Below are 19,523 nucleotides of genomic sequence, written 5' to 3'. Positions count from 1 at the left end.
AACACGGTACAGAGTGATGTTGACCTGAAATTACTGCCAGATGTCAAACAGCTACGTGATGGCTACAAGTCCAAGGCATCAAGTCTATTGTTCAACCTCAAAGACAATAGAAAACGAGTCAAGAGCACATACAGTCCTTCTAAATTTAAAGGTTTAGAGATAACAGATCGCAATAAGCAGCCTTCAAAGCTAGAAGACATTGAATGCAGGCTCTCAGATTCTTCTGCCTCCCAAGTGACCATTCAAAAGCATCCTGCATTACCTGACACTTGGGAATTTGGTGATGTAGCCCAGCAGAATAGTGAAGTCTGTTCATCCCAAACTGTTGAGTACAAACAGTATGCTGATGGATTACATGATAATGTGACATTAGCACCTCAGTACTACACGGATAATTATGAGCTCTATTATGGGGGTTCACATGCTAACTTTATTCAACCACAGAATAAAGTTACTGGGAATTCAGAAGGTGAAATTTATGGCCCAAGTGGAAAACCTAACCCAAGAAGGCCAGAAATAGAAACCACCCCTTCAAAAGTGTCTTCTCTGTCTACTCAGATATCAGAAAAACCAACCTTCTCTAGGAGAGAAGATTTGGAACATTGTGAAAGACAGAACTTTTTGAGGAAGTCAAATTGTACATATTCTAAAAATGTGGGGACAGAGGAACGTTTTTATGAACACCCTGAACCTATAAATGCTCCAAACAAAGAAATATTTAATAACAATGAAATTAAAGATTTACTGCCATTCAAGGGTGAGATAGCTACTTTGATTGAACGAGATAAACAGAGGAAAGCCGCTGCTAAGCAATACCTACCTTCAGCCAATAACACCTACACCACCGGAAAAGATATATACGTAAATAAAGTGAATGAGAACATAAAACAGGCTCGGCTTGCAAAAGAGGAAGAGGTGCTGGACACAGACGTCTCTTTACAGAAATATACATATACAAGATATCCTGCACAGTATAATCCCACTAATGTACCTTCAGCATCTCAGAATTTATATGGATTTCATAATAATTCTCCAAACATAATGACATCATCTCCTCCCAAAGCTTCAAAACTGATTAGAAATTCAGAAACAAGAAGTACAACACATGATAAATCTGAAGTTTGTTTTCAAAGAGATGTGAACTATCCTACATATGATACAACGCATGAACATTTTCGGAAAATACTAAGTTCTGCTTCACTGGAGGAGAAACATCAAACGAATGAAGGATCTATTGCTTTTCAGCCATACAAATATGAGCCAAATAAACAGTGGCATATTGCAGCATCTGAAAACAGACACACTTTGGATGAAGAGCTCATACCAAGACAACTGCAACTTGAAAAGAAATCAGAGCAACTAAGTGAAACTAATTATACAAAGTCTGTATCAGGGACATCTGATAGTTACCAGAAAAACACAGTATACTCGAGAACAGCTCTTGAAGGTAAAACCAGGACTGAAGAATACAACCAAATATATCAAGCAAAGAATGGGGACATGAAGACAGACATTAAAAAACAAAATATTCAAAATATTGAGGCAAATAATAACAATGCACAAGCAAGAGAAGATAAATTCAGCATTAATGACATCCTTTCAGTCAGGGACAATGAACAGGCAAAGAAAATTAGAGAAAATAAGCACAGTTCCTCTGCTGGCATTAGTGATACTACTAAAGTTCAAATTCAAGCTTCTCTTGCTTCCTCTGCTGAAGAACAAGCAGCAAAATATCCCAACACTTATGAAAAACATGAAAACACAAATATGCTATATGGCTACATCAGGAAGGGGTCACATAACCCGAATGAAGAATTAACGAATAATGGTACAACAGTCAAAAACAAGTCAGAAAAAGAAACATTTATGAGTAAGGACAATGATAAAATTACATCAAGAACACTTTCATATAAAGAAAGAGGCCAAACCAAACAAGAGATACTGACTTCAAAATTGAAAGCACATGCTCAGAAAGAGATATCAGCCATTAAAGAAAAGGAACTTGCTAAACAAGGTGTTTTATCAAGAAATCCAGCGAAACAATGCACAAACAATGAAAAAGGACAAATGAGCCAAGAAGTCAAGTCACCAAAGAAAGAAATAACAGCAGAGAAACTGAATCACCTTTTTCAAGACATCACTTATTCAAGTGTAACTTTATACAAAGAATACAGAAACCATGACAAGGATGTCCAGCAGTATGAACCTCAAATTGCAGGAGACATGAAATCATCTACAACAGCCATATCCCCTCTGGCTGAACCTGGACTCTCAGAGAAAAATAGTGAAGCTGTGAAAGATGATCAAATTTGTGATCGTGAGAAAGAAAGTAGCACCACAAAGGTACAAACACTTACTCAATGGATACAACCTCAAGATGAAAAGATTACAGCAGTAAACAAGACAACTTGTGAAGTCCAGAATAAATTCAGCACATCCATCACAAATATTCAGAAAGAACAGTCTGTAAATCAAAGTGTAAATCATGAAACAAATTTTGCACAAACCTCCCCAAAATATTCAGACATTAGGTCTCCAAATAAAGAGGTATCTTTTACAAAACCTGAATATGAAACTACACCTAATGTTCCCCCAGCGTATAGTGCAAGCATTACAGAGTATCCAACATTTCCTAAGAAGGGAAAAGATAATCAGAATTCCCCTATCTTTGGAAAGACAAAAGCTTGCAGTCTTACCTCATACAATGGATCGCAGCAAGATAAACTCTTTGATTACTCTGTGGAAGAAGTAGAACCATCCTCAGATATCAATGTGGATAAACACGCTATGAGTAGTGTTACATCTCTCCATAACAGCACTGATTGGGCAGAGACAACAATACTACCAGTGGAAAATTCACACTCTGAAAGTGAATGCAATACTGGAAAAGAAAAATCTTTAAAGGAACAAAATGAAAATAAAATCGGGACAGGTTCAGAACAAGAAAAATGTCCACTGGACTGGACAAGATTAAAAGATGAAGCCGCCACTTTGGAATCAAATGTGGAATCTACCGATTCCAGAACTGATCTGTCCACTAAACATAAGGCAAATTCTGCAAAAGAAGGGGAAGAGCTTAAAAGTGAACATGGAGCTCACAATACTAATGAGGTATCATTAATATCTACTGATTTAAAATTGCCAATGACTCCAGAAGCCAAAAATGAACTGTGTGTAAAACAAGATGATAAGGTAGACAGCATACCTCAAATAATCAAAGACTCTATTGTCCAGCCACTTCAACATGTTGATACTGATCCCACAATAATTACATGTGAAAATGCCTATGAAAACAAAGGTTCTCAAGCAGTTAAACCTATAAGTGTTGACCTTTATGAGAGTTCTCTGCTGAAAGATGCTAAACCAAAGGAAGAAGAGGACCTGCACTCAGTAAGAGAACCACAGGTCTTACAATTGAAGCAGGAAACCTTAGATACAAACAATCAAAGCAGCTCAATCGTGAAGACTGATGCAGTCACTGAAAGCAATAGCCAACAACTGCAAAAAGGCAGTGAAAACCTGACTGAAAGGCAGAGGGACCTTCATGAACAGATAGTCATTGAATCTAAGGAAATGAAACAGTCCACGGAGTCCAAGGAAATGAAACAGTCCATGGGTATAGTACAGAGAAATAACTCAACCCCACCAAGTGCTGAAAATGACTCACCAGAGAAGCCCAAACCACTTAATACTATGATAAACAAGAAAGATGAACAGATAAATAGTCAGACTTTACAAGTCAAAACCTCTGACATCATAAATCCTGAATCTGAATGTCAGGTTATTCATATCAGTAATAAGGAGGACAATACACAAGTAGATGAGCCCATAATATACAGTATATGTGTGTCAAGTAAATCTGAAGAGGTTTCAGAGGATGAACCTGTAATCTACAGCATTTGTGTGTCAAGTATATCTGATACATCCAAGACAGATGTTCCTGTAAGCCAAGATAAAAGTAGTTTTGAACAAAAAGAGTTTTCAACAGAAGGAGCAGAGAAAGAAGAAGAAACATCTGGCAGTCCAAATGAGGAAACTGCAGCAGAAATAGATTATCTCAAAAATAAATTGACTTCTAATGAAGAACCCAAAGAATGTTTCAGCACTAATGAGGCAAAAAAAGAAACAGAGACAAGAAAGAAAGACTCTTCTCCAACAAAAGATATACATGACTCCCATAGACCACATGATGTGAACAATATTAGCTCATCTTATGAGAGTCTTTTTGTCAAACATGGGCTTTCTATTAAAGAGAATGTTCATCTCATACCAGAGCAAAAAGAGGAGGATAAAATGCAAAGAAAAGAGAATAAGGAATCTGCAAATTCTCACAAATCACAAACTGTACAAAAAAACATTACCGATGATGACAGTGCATCCAGTGGAACAGTCTTTGGAAGTCATGGTCCAGAATCAAACAAATCTAAGCATGCAGAAGAAGTCACTAAACTTTTAAAGCAAGATGAAGAAAATAAACAATATATAACTCCTTCATTGACAGCTAATGAAGAACCTACACCTAAAATTGCTGGAATCATGAAAAACTCAGATGAGAACATAAAAGATATAAAGCAGTTGACTCCTGAAAATAGAGCTCAAAATGAACAGGGTGTTACTATAAAACAAATGACTGTGACAGCTTGTGAAGACAATCAGAATACTCAGATTATTGATTCTTCAAAGCAAAATAAAATATATGGCAGTGTTCTACAGATGGGGAATACACAAGTTGGACAGAAAGTGCAAGTAATGGATGTTGCCAAAGAGAAAGTACAGAAAGAGATTCAAAATGACAATATTCTTAGCCAAAATGCTGACACAGTACAAGTGAAAAATGAAAATGAAAACCTCAAAAATCCTGTCGATGGAATTACATATGCAAACATCAGTAACAACACTACAGTAACCTGCCATCAGTTAAATAAAGATTCACTCCCACCCAGCTCTAAAATCTCTGTAATAATAATCGAAGATAGTAAGGTCAGTGAAACTACAGATGAAAAAAAAGCTCATACTTATTTCCACAGCAGGGTTCCACCTCCAGACACAGACATACATTTATATAAGTGCAAACCAGACAAACCTTCAATTCAGGACAGTTCTAAGGCAGTTACTGAAACAGATAATGTACTTCTATCAGAGACAACAAGTGAAATACCTTCTCCAATACAGGACAAGGCTTCACAAAACAGGAAAGAGTTTGTCTGGAGAAATCTACTTTCCTTACAAGAGCCAAACAAATGCAACACAGACAATGAAACAAAAGACATAAAGGAGAGTGGAATTAGCAATATTTCTAATAAAGAGACATCCAGTGAGAATTGCAGTGTTAGTGAGGACCTACACTACAACTACAATGTTGTAAAGATTAACCAAGGTCTAGTTAAAACCCCAAATATTCTCATAGGAGACAAAATAGTGAATAAAAATGAACTCAGATTAAATAAAGATATTTTAACAGCTCATAATAACCTAATTGGTCAACAGGAACATAGTAGGACCGATAAAAATGCCAAAGATACTGTGTTCTCTAAGAATGCAGATTCTCAGGACACATCTCAGAAAGAAAAATTAGCAGCCACCACAAAGGATGTTTCCAAAAGTCAGGGAATTCAAAAAGGAACAGGGGAATCAACACCAAAGCAGAAAGAATATATGAAAGATGAAAATATGCCATTGAATAAGGAATATAGCAAGAATGCAATGTACTTGGTTAAAGTTGAGAAAGATATGGAAAGTGAATCAGACAAGGATGACAAGAACCTAAAGGAGATAACAACTCAGCCACTAGACAAAAATGATGAAGTCATAGCTGTCAGTGTTAGAAAAGATGATGGACAAACAAAAAGTAAGGTTGGTGTTGTGGTGGTTAAAGATAGCAGTGACATTGTTAGAAAGGATACTGCAAGCAGTGGGGAAAATGTACGAGTCAAACATGATGATCACACTAATGTTTACCAGTATCATCCTGGGAAAGGTTTTCTCCCAGAAACAAAAGGAAATAAATGTGATGAAGAAAGTGTTATTCAACCTAATCATCATAACAGAGTGCATAAGAAGGTAGAGTCAGATAGGAAAACTACTAGACCAGAAATATCAGCTTTAGCAGACTATGCTAGACTTAGAGTTATCTCTGCTGAAGATGACAGTACAAGTGAAAAGGACTTACTTGAAAAAATGGACACCTGTCACAAGTACAATCTATCAGCTGTGGACTCTCAGAAAGAAACCACAGAAAGACACAAGCTCATGTTTGTAAGTGGCACTGAGCCAAAGAGAGAGTTGACTGTAAATAAGAATAATCAAAGTGAATCAACAAAGCCCAAGCAAACCCATGACAGAGATAAACCTTTATTTCAAAGAAGCAAAATTACAGAAACTTTACTTGAGAAACAAAATCAGCACACACCAAGAGATGAAGCTCTTACATCATTGGCTAAAAAATACGATAACAGTAAAGACAAGACGGCAAAAGACCTGATGCAACCAACTTCTAAAACGACACTGAATGAACAACACTCCAGATACCAAAGAAGACATGAAATTCGTCATTCACAGAATACACAAGTTCAGCATAACATGCCATCCCATTCGGAGAGCAAGAATGATGATGTAGCCACGTTAAAGCAGCCAATTCATGTCAAACAGGTGGAAAAAGATATTTGTCCTCCTGTAAAAAATCAAGAAATCCTACCAGAGACATTAAAGAGAAGCATAGTTAATACAGTGAATAAACTATCAGACACTCAAAATCTGGTGCAAGCTGAAATAAATGAAGGAGAAAAAGTGGAAGAACTTGAATACTACACTGTCAGCACAAAGGAAAATGACCCAAATCCAAAAGAAATACATGAAACATCTCAGTTCAGTTACAAAATTGCATCACAGAAAGACGCAACTGAAATTCCCACAACAGGGCCACGTTCCAACTCCTCTTCTCCAGCCATGGGGAAACCAGCTATGTTTATAGTAAAAGACAACACCAACAGGACTACCTCTGTTTCTAAATCTGTTAAGCCACGTTTTTATAGATCATTCTCTGAAGAATTCAGAATAGGCTCCCCAAAGGAGATCTGGAACACTACAGAGAAGCGTGAGCTTGAGCAGGATCAGAAGCATGATCTAAAGGTGTCTGCAAATTCTCCAGTCGTGCAAGAAGCTGTAGCTTTACATCAAAACTCTAGAGCAAAAGAGCTTCAATCCCAAAACCGTTTTTCTTCAGCAGAGTTCACAGCTACGAAAGGGCAGAAGAGTTACCACAGCAGGGGACAGGGTTTGGAAGATGAAGAAACTCGATCCGTTACCAGTACAATGTCAGAGGATGTAGAGAGTTTTGCAGGTAGTTCAATGGTTACAAGGAACAGTAGGGCATCAAGTGTTTTTGAGATGAAAAGTAACAGGGATATGTATGTAAGGCCAGAATCAGCTTGCTATGTTAGGCCAGAGTCTGCTTGCTATGAAAGGCCTGAATCCGTCTGCTATGACAGGCCTGAATCAGCTTGTAGTGACATGAGACCACTTGGCAGACCACCTACTGTTCCTCCAAAAACTGAGAAGGCCCTCCGTCGAGCTAAGAAGCTTACTACTAGGAGGATACAAAAGACCGATACTACAATGTCCTCCGATAGCCAACGACAGCTTGAGTCCAAGTCCATCCGAACAGTCTCCAGTTTGCCTTCTTCTCCTAGGGAGCTAATGTCAGCGCATCATGCAATACACGCCTCACCTCCTGTAACCCAGTACCATGTTGAACCAAATTATGCACCTCCTGCACCTGGCCTTGTGGCCCATCCTTTCCCAGTGACCCAAAGAAAACTCTTACAAGATCCAAACTCAGGGCAGTATTTCATGGTGGACATGCCAGTGCAAGTCAAGACAAAGACATTTTTTGACCCTGAAACGGGTAAATATGTCCAGCTCAATGTACGTCAGAGGGCCCAGAGCACCCTGTCACAACCCCAGTCTGTGTCGAAACCCTCATACGTAGTGTACCCTGGACACCTTGGTGTTCTGCCTGTGTCAGTCTCATCTTTACCCTCTGTGAGGTCCACCTCCCAAATGTCAGCACCAGCCACTTATGTGGTGGAACCGAATAAGCTTGAAGCAAGCAAGGAGTCTTTGAGACAGGATACACATCTGGTGAATTACCGCAAAACACCCCAACAGTACAACAAATCTGCACAAGGGACACAAAAACAATCTGACAGTGAATCTTTGTACAGAGGAAGTAATGTCAACATCTCTTCAAGGAATACAGATATCATAACAATGAGTGAATTGGAGGACTTTGCTATGGAGAGCACGTGACTGGTATCAAGTGACTACACATTTCTAAAGTAAATACTGTATATTTATTAACACAAAAATAAATACACAAAAAATATATATGATTGTGAATGTGAACGGGTTGAATAGAAAACTACTGAAGGGTTGATTAAATACAGGTTTGTGCTGCTTGAGGATGATTTTAAACTTAGCTATAGCTATAGCAAAAGCAGGACTATTTATTATATGACAGCAATAAGGACATATCTGTTATGCATTCCACTTTAAATATTTTGAAAAGAAATTTAACAGTGTACATGTATAGATGTATAGCGCTTTACAACTGGATTCAATTGCACTTCCTGAATGTGTTTCTCCCCTGCTTTGAAGGAAATATGATCATCTCACAGGCGTTACTGGAAAACATTGTAAGCATTATATTATCGTAAATCTGCTTTTGTTTCCAGGTGTCTTTGTAGAATGATAACAGCTAGCTTAACAGTGGATATCTTAATGATTAGTTTGGTATTGAATATATGATGCTATCAGAAATGTTATGATGTGGTTCTTACTACAATATTTTTCACAATATTAGTTATATAACAGTAATTATCCACGAAGAACCGTTTAAATTTGTTTCAGATTGTTTCACTTCAAAATTAAATGACTGTTTATTATAAATGACTGCATTGTACAATGCAATATAATGTCTGGTTTAACAGATATTATATATACATAGACTACAGTATATAACATGGACATACCATATATGTCTTATGATTTTCGTTCATATATTGTATGTCCATGTTCAGTGTTCATACTGTTAAATACAACAAAATATTTGTAAAAAAAATGTGTAAAAAGGAAGGAAATGACAATTAATCAAGTTAATAAAAGTATGTTTGCTGAGAATCTGAGAGTAATGATTATATAACAAGCAATTAAGGTGTTTAGTATATTAATTTCCCCCTTAAAGATAAAGCATTGCCCTGTGTCTGTACTGATATTTTTTCATATAGATTGACATTCTGATTCTTCTCACCTATGAAGACCTGCATTGGCTTGTAGTGCTAGTGATTACAGTATGTGCTCAATAGACCTCTCTAGTGGACTCTGATAGTATTGTTTCCTGTTTCATGACTCGAGCTGAAGAAATTAGTTATTTAGATTTGATTGTGATTTTGAAATAAAAACTACTTCTAAAAGTGATTTTCCATATGTTAAATTAAATTTATAAATGATACATCATAATGCTATTGAGGAATCAAGAATGTACAGCTGTGAATTAAAAAAAATATTTTAAATATTCTTGTGAAATTAAATAAATTATTTAATGGCTATATGAATTTTACCCGAACACGGGAGCACATGCTTGTTATTACAAGCTAATTATAAAACTATAAGGCCTTCTATTACAACATGATTATAGCTGAAAACTGAAGTTGCCAGTTCACCATAGTGTGTGTATGTGTGCGTGTGTGTGTGTGTCTGACTTGGAGAAAGTTACTGGGAACCATTAGAGCACTGTCAAATGCATTAACAAATACCCTGTCAGTATTATCTTTACCAGTTGAACTAAATTGATTGAGTTATTGATCTTCTAATGCAGGTATGAGCAGATGTGATGTGTACATGCTGCCCTTATCATGGCCTGTGCAGCAGGCTTCTATCTCCAAACACACAGTTCTCCAGAGTTTGGATATAGCTTCATTGACAATGTATCATTAATGAAACAAAAGAACCCATTAACATCACTAAAACGGAATTTGAAACAAATGATTTGCGTTTCATTTTTTTCTAGGTTTGCTTGGCTACTCTCCAGCTAATTTGATATAACAATGCTTCTCATAATAGAATGAATTACTGCTGAAATGTATGTAATGGCACTGAATAATCAATAATCCACATGGACATTTCAGTGTTACTAAAACCTCTCTTCAAATGAAGCTTTCTAAACAAGTCTCAATTGTTTAAACCATCGCAACCCATTTGTCTCCACACTGTAATAACTCATTTTGAAAATTGATTATTAACAAGAAATTTTCCTAAAACTGCTTTTTTTCCCTCAGACATACAGTGGAGTTCCTCAAAGGAGAGACCTCATAATTTCCTTCTAAAGTGTAACATTACTGTGTGGTACAAGGCAAAGTTGAACTCTAAGTTTCAATAGATGTTGTTGTGTTCTGAATACCTGAAAAACTTATCAAAAAGTATAGTAAATTTCAACTAACAGGCTTTACAGCTAAACTATTTCTAAAGGTGAAACTTTAACACTGACAAACTAATAAATCAACATACCAAACGAATTTTTTAGTTCCTCCATCTTTTCACCTGTTTAACAATTTAACATTTTGCTGCTAATGGCTAGAAAAAATAAATATATATGCTTTTCAAGAATATATGTTATCTTGTAATATTTTACAACATTTTCAGAGCCCAAGATAATGGTTATGTCTTATTTTATCCAGACTTTATTATGAGAGCTTAGTAATATTCTTCTTCTGAATGAGATTTTAGTTAAATGACTTTAACTCTTGTTCTTTACAATTGAAATGTTTGGCTGACACTCATTCACGTACACATTTGTGAAGCAATATAAATGCATTCTTCTGAAAAATATGAGAGTATGCCTTTGCCACTAGGCAGCACTTCTGACATTATCTGGCTCTGCCATGTCGGTAGGGTGTCGCATCATGAATTATTAAAACAGTACTTTGTGATGATACATAATTCCATATCAATTATTCATGCTAATGTGTGTGTAGTTTGCTTAATTGTGTTATTGACTATCAAAAGTAATTTCCTGAAAATCCTCAAGGACATGAATTTAATCAATTTAAGTCCTTTTCATATGCAGTCCTATTAAGTGTTGTACATTCACGTGTCTGACCCATAATTTATATGCTTTTCCTAGGAATCCTACAACAGGCTTATGATGGCCGATTTATCTTCTGATCACTTAGAAAAATACAGAAGGAATAATACATATAAGACAGTGTGTGCTTTTCTTCTTGTAGCACTGCAGAAAAATGTTATCTGCTTTCTTTGATGTAAATTTTAATCCTGATTGTGCCTGTCATCATTTCCTAACAGTTAACACTAATCACGTCACAGCACATATTTTTAGTAGAAAGACTGCTACTACGTTTCTTTAGATCATTTTCAATTGGAGTACATTTCTCACTAATGTTGTGTTTATCATGGAATCACCTTGTCAAAGGATAACTGCATATATAATCATATCAGAGCATTGTTTTTAATGATTATCTGAATCAAATATCGACATATTTATACACTGAAAATATTTAGTACCATCCAAGTCCTTTTAGAATTGGTCTAAATGAGTATCTTCTCAGTCTCAGTTTGGAACCCAGCATAAGCTGGCTGAATATCAAGTGAGTAGGAGTCAGTGGTGTACGTTAAACTAAATAAATAATAAGACCAAACATTGCTTCTGCTTTTCTGCAGTACCTTTCATATACAGGGAAAGTCAGTTAATAATTGATCACAGCCAGATGGCGTGAGCAAGAGGCAACAGGAGATGTACATGAATGCCTACATGTTTAATTGCTTTAAAGACCATGTCAAAACAGGACAAGAGTGAGAACACTCACAGTCTACCCTTGCCTTGCAGATGTGATGACAAGAAGCATGTCACATATTGTATCTTGTTATCATATCATCATGACCAGTGACGCTCAGTCCAGGTCATATGCTGAGTCAAGACAACACAATAGATATACATTTGCATATTATTTCACATTGGGTCGTTTATATTAGTGCATGGTATACTTTTACATTAAGAAATTGTTCTTGACACAATGCAATTTCTAACATCACCCGACTTCACAGTATACAAGGCAGCACGAGCCCTACATCATAGTGGTTTGAAAAAAATATGAATTCACATTGGCAGCCAGGGTAAACTCATCCCCTTCCACTCAGAGTCCATCCACCATTCAAACCATTCACTGGGGCATACGTATATGAGCAAACATATCAGTCATAATAATGAGCAGAATTGAACAATAATAGATAAATAACAATTGAATAAATAGTTTGATGCACAAATACTCAACGTATACAATAGTAGAATGCACTTCAACACCTTGTCCTCTATTGTACATCAGTGCATATGAGGAAAGGGGCAGCAGGCATTCGCTATGAGATTGTAAATCCGAGAGTGTGTCGAGAGAAAGTGTACTCTCTTGGTGAAAGGAGCTCTCTTATTTCTTATCCGGGCCTTCCTTAGGGCAGTGCAGCTGCTTGTCGGGAGATGTTCCTCGGGTTGGAACCTTCGAGGAACTAGAGGCAGGACTGGCGTCTCCTCCTACAGCGCTTGGGCTTTGACCCAGGCCTGCACCTCCATGCAGGTTTGCCGACTGCAGCAAAGCCTCCGAGTGTTCCCTGGCCTTCATACGCAGTGCTGCAACACTAGCGGTACGGTTACTCTGGCATCCATAAGGAGGCAGGAAAGACAGGCCCATGGGGTCCGGCACACAGCATGAGCACAGGGGGCTTCCTGCTGGGCAAGACAATTACATTCATATAAAGCAAATCCAGATACAGGTTATTTTGTGCTAATTATGTATTATATACTATTTCTGTCAGGCCCCTCCTTCTGCTTATATCAACTGATTTGATAAGATTTTTAACTCGTCAACATGTCAGCAAGTTGTCCACTGTTAGAGGCTAACTTTCTCTAAACTACATCAAGAATATCAACACTAAACTCTACAATATAACATTTGGACAAAAAAAGGCATGCCAATATTTATCAATACAAAAAGAGATTATATTGACCATAATATCTATAAACTATTTTACATACACTTTGTCAGATGACAACATTTTAAGACGCAGCATATTCTTTCACTGGCCTCTTGTCTGCTACATTTAAACTATGTTTATTTAATATGCCAGCACATATATTTGTCAAAAAGAAATTAATTACAATAATTATTTGAAACGGTTTACCTTTCAAAGTTGCCACTTGTGACAAAGCTTGGGCATATGTGGCTGTGTTGAGAAGAGTCCCAGGGAGACAGGAGGGGAAGAAAGGCCCACCAGGACCCACTGCCCTATTAATACTAAGAAATGTATGAGAAAGAAATCACATAGCTTTATAACATCATGTGACTACAGAGATTATGTTTATACGAATTATAAACATTGAGAAAAGATGATGAACCCACTTCTGTTGTGCTTCCAGGGGTTCTTTTTTGTTTCTGCTTTGATCCACAGGGGACTGGCTGAGGTTTCTAGCAGGAGCTGACCCCTCACTCATCTGCTCCTTACTGCCCTCCTGATCTGAGCTGCCTCTCTCAGTTTTTCTCCACTTTGCTCTTCGGTTCTGAAACCACACCTGCACAGAAACACAAAACATCTGGAGGTCAACTCTTTGTTTGTTTGTTTACACCATGTTGTCTGAATGTTTGTTATTGCAAAGGTTTTCTCTGATGTTTTAAGTAAAAAAAAATTAGTTAACAAATTCACTCCAGGGCAAAAAAAATAAAATACAATCAACAAACAAACAAAACAAAATTCTGTTTTAGTTTAGTATAATTGGGGAAAGTATAAAATTGTATGTGCTATAATTTTTGCAAGACTTTCTGTGCAATTTATATTTATTTTCAATATTTTAAATTTAGCAAGTAAACTGTCATAGTGTATTAAAATGTCCAGATGTGTGTTCTCTGTAAAAAAAAAAATAATAATAATTTCTAATTCACAAATATCAGGGGCACCCAAACTTTTTACAGCACAGCCACGTGGTGTAATCCTGACATTAGTCTAACCAAACATAACATCTATTGCTGTGTTTATTTTGTCTACCCCATTTCTTAATCTTTTGCTGTGGTGGCTCTTAAACCCCCGCCAGCTGCACCTCCCACGAGTGGACGGCGACTTATTTCAAACTTCATGAACACAATTGCTGAGCATATGCACCGAAGTTCTTGTATCTTAATTGAATGAAGGTCATTGCCTATAACAACATTTAATTGAGCAATTTTTCATTATCATTTTTTAATGACTTCCTACTGACAGTCTCCCTGCTTGTGAGAGAGCGCCATGATGAAGTCGTTTATTTCCCTATTTAGTGATTGTTTGACAACATCAGATTCGATTAAGTCTGTGCTCTCTAACGCATTAATCATATTTGAATAGGAAAAGGGGGCATAATGGAGTCATATCTCCACTGCCTGGCCGGGCATTGTGCAAAGGTACAATGATGTCAACAGACAAACAAAAAGCCCCAACACAAGCCCCTACACATATAGCATTCACTCGGCATAATGGGAGACAACAGTTTACTGGCAGGACAACAATATTCCGAATGTAATTGTGGCAACATTATCTCACCCTTGCACCTTCCAGCTAGAAGTCATGATCCCCCAGCACTGAATGGTCTATAATTGCACCATTAATCTCAATTTGCAGTTTGTTCTTAATGCAACCAAAGCCAATTGACACTTTCAAAAAGTGGGAGGGGGAGGGCGCCCACAACGCTACAACAAAGAGAAAATTTATTCCCTAATAATAATGTAAGTTTAATATCCCTGCATGCTGCAACTGATTCATGTTCAGATTTAATAATACGAATGTGGTAATCCGATTAGAGTGAAATAATTTGTTTACAGTCCCTAATTTACAGCGGCGAATTCCATTAGCGCTTTGCAGTCATTGGTTTTAAGCGATAGTAAGATGACCCTGGGGAACTAAAGGCAAACTATTATATTTCTTACAATTAGATCTGCGCTCGCAAGGAAAACCCAAAAGCGAATCTGGGAATGCAGGAAATTACACACAGGACACTGTGGATTTAATTACACGCGGCAAATTTATAATATCACCGCTGTTTGCGAGGCTGAGAAATACAAATGGCGACATTTGAGCTTCTGGCGGCCGAAAGGACGTTTGGCTCAGAGGTGGACATTTACAGTCTGTCTTCTCACCCAAAGCTCTGCCTCCTCTCCCTCTCCCTTCTTTCTCCCTTCCCTCTGTCTCCCTATCTGTCCTTTTTTTCCGAAGCCCAGAAATGAGGGGAAAAAAGCGTCTAAGTAATTTTTATACCTTAGAGACGCGAGCAAATGAGTGGAGAACATTATCACTAGTTAATTATGAATGACCGATTAATCAACCTAATCTAATATTCCACATTATGTTGATGTTATTAAAGTGCATCGCGGAAATGACAGAGTGGCTGTGGACCGCCGGCCTTTGCCACGTGGACTCAGGGGCATTAGGAGAAACGTCAGGGGGCGTCAGGGGCAGTGGGGTGCTTTACCTGGACCCGGGCCTCCGTTAGGTTGATTTTCATGGCCAGCTCTTCTCTTGTAAACACGTCAGGGTAGTGGGTCTGAGCAAAAACAGCCTCCAGAGCTTCCAACTGCAAATCAAAATGAAGTTATTACACTTTTCAGCTTTTCTGATGTAACCGATTTGAAAAGCTTTGCCTCAGTATTTTTTTAAATAACAAAAATTACACTTAATATCTTTCATTCATAGAAGCATATGAGATATGGCAGCAATCGTGTGCTAAAGATAGGGCCCTCCTTGGAAAAAAAGAGCTGCTACAGTGAAAAAAAACCTTAATGGGATAAGGTTAACATTTTGAAAGAAAAAAATACATCATGTCCATAGGTTAAGACACGTGTTATATTTTTACAGTATAATATTACAATACATTATTTATTAATAAAAGAAATAGAAACTGTAGATAATTGAGAACGCCATATTTAAGAGTGTTCTAAATAAAGTGTTATTGTTTTCACTCTGAATATCCACGAGATGTGTCTTTTTGACCCAGACTTCATTTTTGAAAATACACGAACAGTCAAAGTAAACAATCTGTTCAGCTACCTGCTGTAAGGTGAAGGTTGTTCTGTTTCTCCTCTGTTTCCTCCTCAGAAAACCATCGTCGAATTCTCCGGAGGAGTGATTTCCAAAGCCGTTTGTGTTCACTGAAATTGGAGTTCAGATTTGATTTACAGTCGCAATTTAAAAACACAACATTTCCAGTCGTCAAAAGCAGATCAGTCCTTTCTCATTTGTTCTTGGGCTCGTGTTTAAAGTTTTATTCTCTGGGCTGATGATTTTAGGGCCGGTCTGTGGGGAACCGGATTTAGGATTTAGGATGAGCTGCTAAATTGGAGGATGAGGATGTGGAGCACTGAAAGGCTCCATATCCGCCATCTGAGCCCAACAATAAAAGCACTGCTCCAGGGCAAGAGTGACTCTCACTGACGCACCGGACAAAATGCTCCAAAATACAACTCTCACGGAAAATGCAATGAAATAGCTTTATTCTTTCCACTTTTCCTTTTTTTCCGTGTCCGGGATTGAAGTGTAGTTTCCGGTGTCTGAATGTCTCTGATAATATTCATTCTACGATGCAAAGCCAATGCGAAAAGTTAATTTATAATAAAATATATGTGTCTAGTTAATCAAGAAACAGAAGAGTGAAATTTATTTGAATGCGACGTGCAGGTGAAAAGTACTTACATGAGTTTGTCCTGCAACATTCCCCCTCCAGCTGAGGAGGACAGTGGAAGTAAAACATTCTGCTTCCAGGAATTCTGAAGAAACTCAGAAATCTTGTGTCCTGCGCAGAAAAAAACCAATAGTCCAGTGTCAACACTTTACTGCCACTGTCCGAATTTTAACTGTTAGATTCGTGGCATCAGAAACTTGGAGATCAGACAATGTTGGAATTTTAAAATAAAATAATATATATTTCCCTGTGTGAAGAAAAAAGCGAGCTCAGGTCCAGTCTAACACACTTGCCGTTCACAGAAACACATCCTGTTCTCTCAAAGTCCTGACTTCACTTTACTGGACTGGTTCCACACGAAGGAAATATGAATTATATTACACCGACACAACCGCTTTCGTTAATGTTATTTACTTTTTTGCAGCACTTTCTCCATCTGTGGAACCGGTATTTACATGTGGTTCAGGTCCAGTTCGCTTTTTAGTAGAAATAATAATTACTTTTTAAATGTAGCGACTTTCGATATTTCCTGTCGCTCACTTCAGAGGAACACAGATCTCAACTAAAACGGTAAATAAGTTCCAGTGTCCCTTATTTACTGACCTCCCGAGTCCGTCCAGCGGAGGAGAGAATACAGAGTGTCCGTACCTTCAGGAGCAGCAGAGTTTTCCTGCGCGGAAGAGAGTGTGAGGACAAAAGTCCCTCCTGTGCGAATCTTTAGATTCTCTGAGTGCCGGAGGGTTTATCTTTGCTGTGTCTTCTCCTCTGTGTGTGTGTGTGTGTGCGTGCGCGCGCGCGCGTGGGTGATGTGCTGTCTTCTCCCCCGGCGCTCTCGCACGAGGAGGGAGTGTCCGGATGTCTTTGCGCACACAGCGTTTCAGGCTCTCGCCACTTGCCTTTATAATCTCCCGCGTAATTGGCTTTAATCGGATTAGCTGCTGTTGTGGTGGTGGCAGATCCGCCCGCTCACGCGCACGTGGTGCGCAACGTCAAATTCTCAGCGGTGAAATAGCGCTGCTTGCGCACTTCCACTGGCCCACTGTGCGCCTCCTCCACTCCAATGCGCTTCCACTGCTCCTACTCCACTCCAATGCTCCTCCACTGCTCCTCCTTCACTCCAAGGCTCCTCCACTGCTCCTCCTTCACTCCAATGCTTCTCCACTGCTCCTCCTTTACTCCAATGCTTCTCCACTGCTCCTCCTCCACTCCAATGTACCTAGACTGCTCCTCCTTCACTCCAAGGCTCCTCCACTGCTCCTCCTTTACTCCAAGGCTCCTCCACTGCTCCTCCTTCACTCCAATGCTTCTCCACTGCTCCTCCTTCACTCCAAGGCTCCTCCACTGCTCCTCCTTCACTCCAAGGCTCCTCCACTGCTCCTCCTCCACTCCAATGCTCCTCCACTGCTCCTCCTTCACTCCAATGCTCCTCCACTACTCCTCCTCCACTCCAATGTACCTAGACTGCTCCTCCTTCACTCCAATGCACCTCCACTGCTTCTCTTCCACTCCACTGCACATTCACTGCTCCTCCTCCACTCCAATGCTCCTCCACTGCTCCTCTTCCACTCCAATGCTCCTCCACTGCACCTCCTCCACTCCAATGCTTTTCCACTGTGCCTCCTCCACTCCAATGCTCCTTCACTGCGCCTTTTCCACTCCAATGCTCTTCCACTGCACCTCCTCCACTCCAATGCTCCTCTACTGTGCCTCCTCCACTCCAATGCTCCTCCACTGCTCTTCCTCCACTCCAATGCACCCCCACTGCTCCTCCTTCACTCCAATGTACCTAGACTGCTCCTCCTTCACTCCAATGCTTCTCCACTGCTCCTCCTTCACTCCAATGCACCTCCACTACTCCTCCTTCACTCCAATGCACCCCCACTGCTCCTCCTTCACTCCAATGTACCTAGACTGCTCCTCCTTCACTCCAATGCTTCTCCACTGCTCCTCCTTCACTCCAATGCACCTCCACTACTCCTCCTTCACTCCAATGCACCCCCACTGCTCCTCCTTCACTCCAATGTACCTAGACTGCTCCTCCTTCAGTCCAATGCACCTCCACTACTCCTCCTTCACTCCAATGTGCATCCACTGCTCCTCCTTTAGTCCATTGTACCTAGACTGCACCTCCTTCACTCCAATGCTTCTCCAATGCTCCTCCACTGCTCTTCCTTAACTCCAATGCTCCTTCACAGCTCCTCCTTTACTCCAATGAGCCTCCTTCACTGCAATGCTTCTCCAAAGCTCCTCTTGCAATCCAATGCTTCTCCAATGCGCCTTCTCCACTCTAATGCTCCTCCACTGTGCCTCCAGTGCTCCTCCTTCACTCCAATGCTCCTCTACTGTGCCTCCTCCACTGCTCCTCCTTCAATACTGCACTTGAACATCTGCAACTCTACTGTGCTTTCTTCAGTTCTCGACTCTTCCTCCACTTTGCTTTGCGAATTCAGTGCTCATTTACTGCACCCCCATAAGCCTCTGTGCCTCCTCAGTTTCAGGACTCATCTGCTGTGCCTCCATTTCTCCACTGCACCTCCATTGCATGACTGATTCAGCTCACCTCCACTTCTCAACTGTGCCTCAGGTTGCTCCTAGATTTCTCCAGATCTCCAATACACATTTAATTTACCAATGCACCTCTACTGTCCTTCATATCTACTGCTAATACCAATCTTCCACATCTCCACTGCTCCACCTTCACTTCTCCATTGCTCCTCATTCATCCACTGCTCCTCCTCCTTTTCTCATGCACTTCTCTTCCATT

General features: G+C 39.2%; 1 protein-coding gene across 2 annotated transcripts; it reads right to left on the bottom strand.

The window, feature by feature from the left end:
- Positions 1-12,491: 12,491 nt before the first annotated feature.
- Positions 12,492-17,461, bottom strand: drgx (dorsal root ganglia homeobox). Of its 2 annotated transcripts, none has more exons than XM_066678215.1 (7): positions 17,408-17,461; positions 16,771-16,870; positions 16,129-16,229; positions 15,554-15,655; positions 13,461-13,630; positions 13,243-13,355; positions 12,492-12,790 (listed from the first exon to the last, which is right to left on the bottom strand). In XM_066678215.1, exons 2-7 carry the CDS (start codon positions 16,826-16,828, stop codon positions 12,492-12,494), a joined length of 843 nt encoding a protein of 280 aa, XP_066534312.1. In that variant the 5' UTR covers positions 16,829-16,870; positions 17,408-17,461. The 2 variants fall into 2 exon arrangements, with proteins under 2 accessions (XP_066534312.1, XP_066534313.1); XM_066678216.1 differs by having other exon boundaries at positions 12,492-12,787.
- Positions 17,462-19,523: the final 2,062 nt, after the last annotated feature.

This window comes from Hoplias malabaricus, chromosome 8, assembly GCF_029633855.1.
Source record: "Hoplias malabaricus isolate fHopMal1 chromosome 8, fHopMal1.hap1, whole genome shotgun sequence".
In the NCBI taxonomy this organism is placed as follows: domain Eukaryota; kingdom Metazoa; phylum Chordata; class Actinopteri; order Characiformes; family Erythrinidae; genus Hoplias; species Hoplias malabaricus.
The sequence above is the reverse complement of the archived record's forward strand: the minus strand, read 5'-3'. Positions and strand labels throughout refer to the sequence as shown.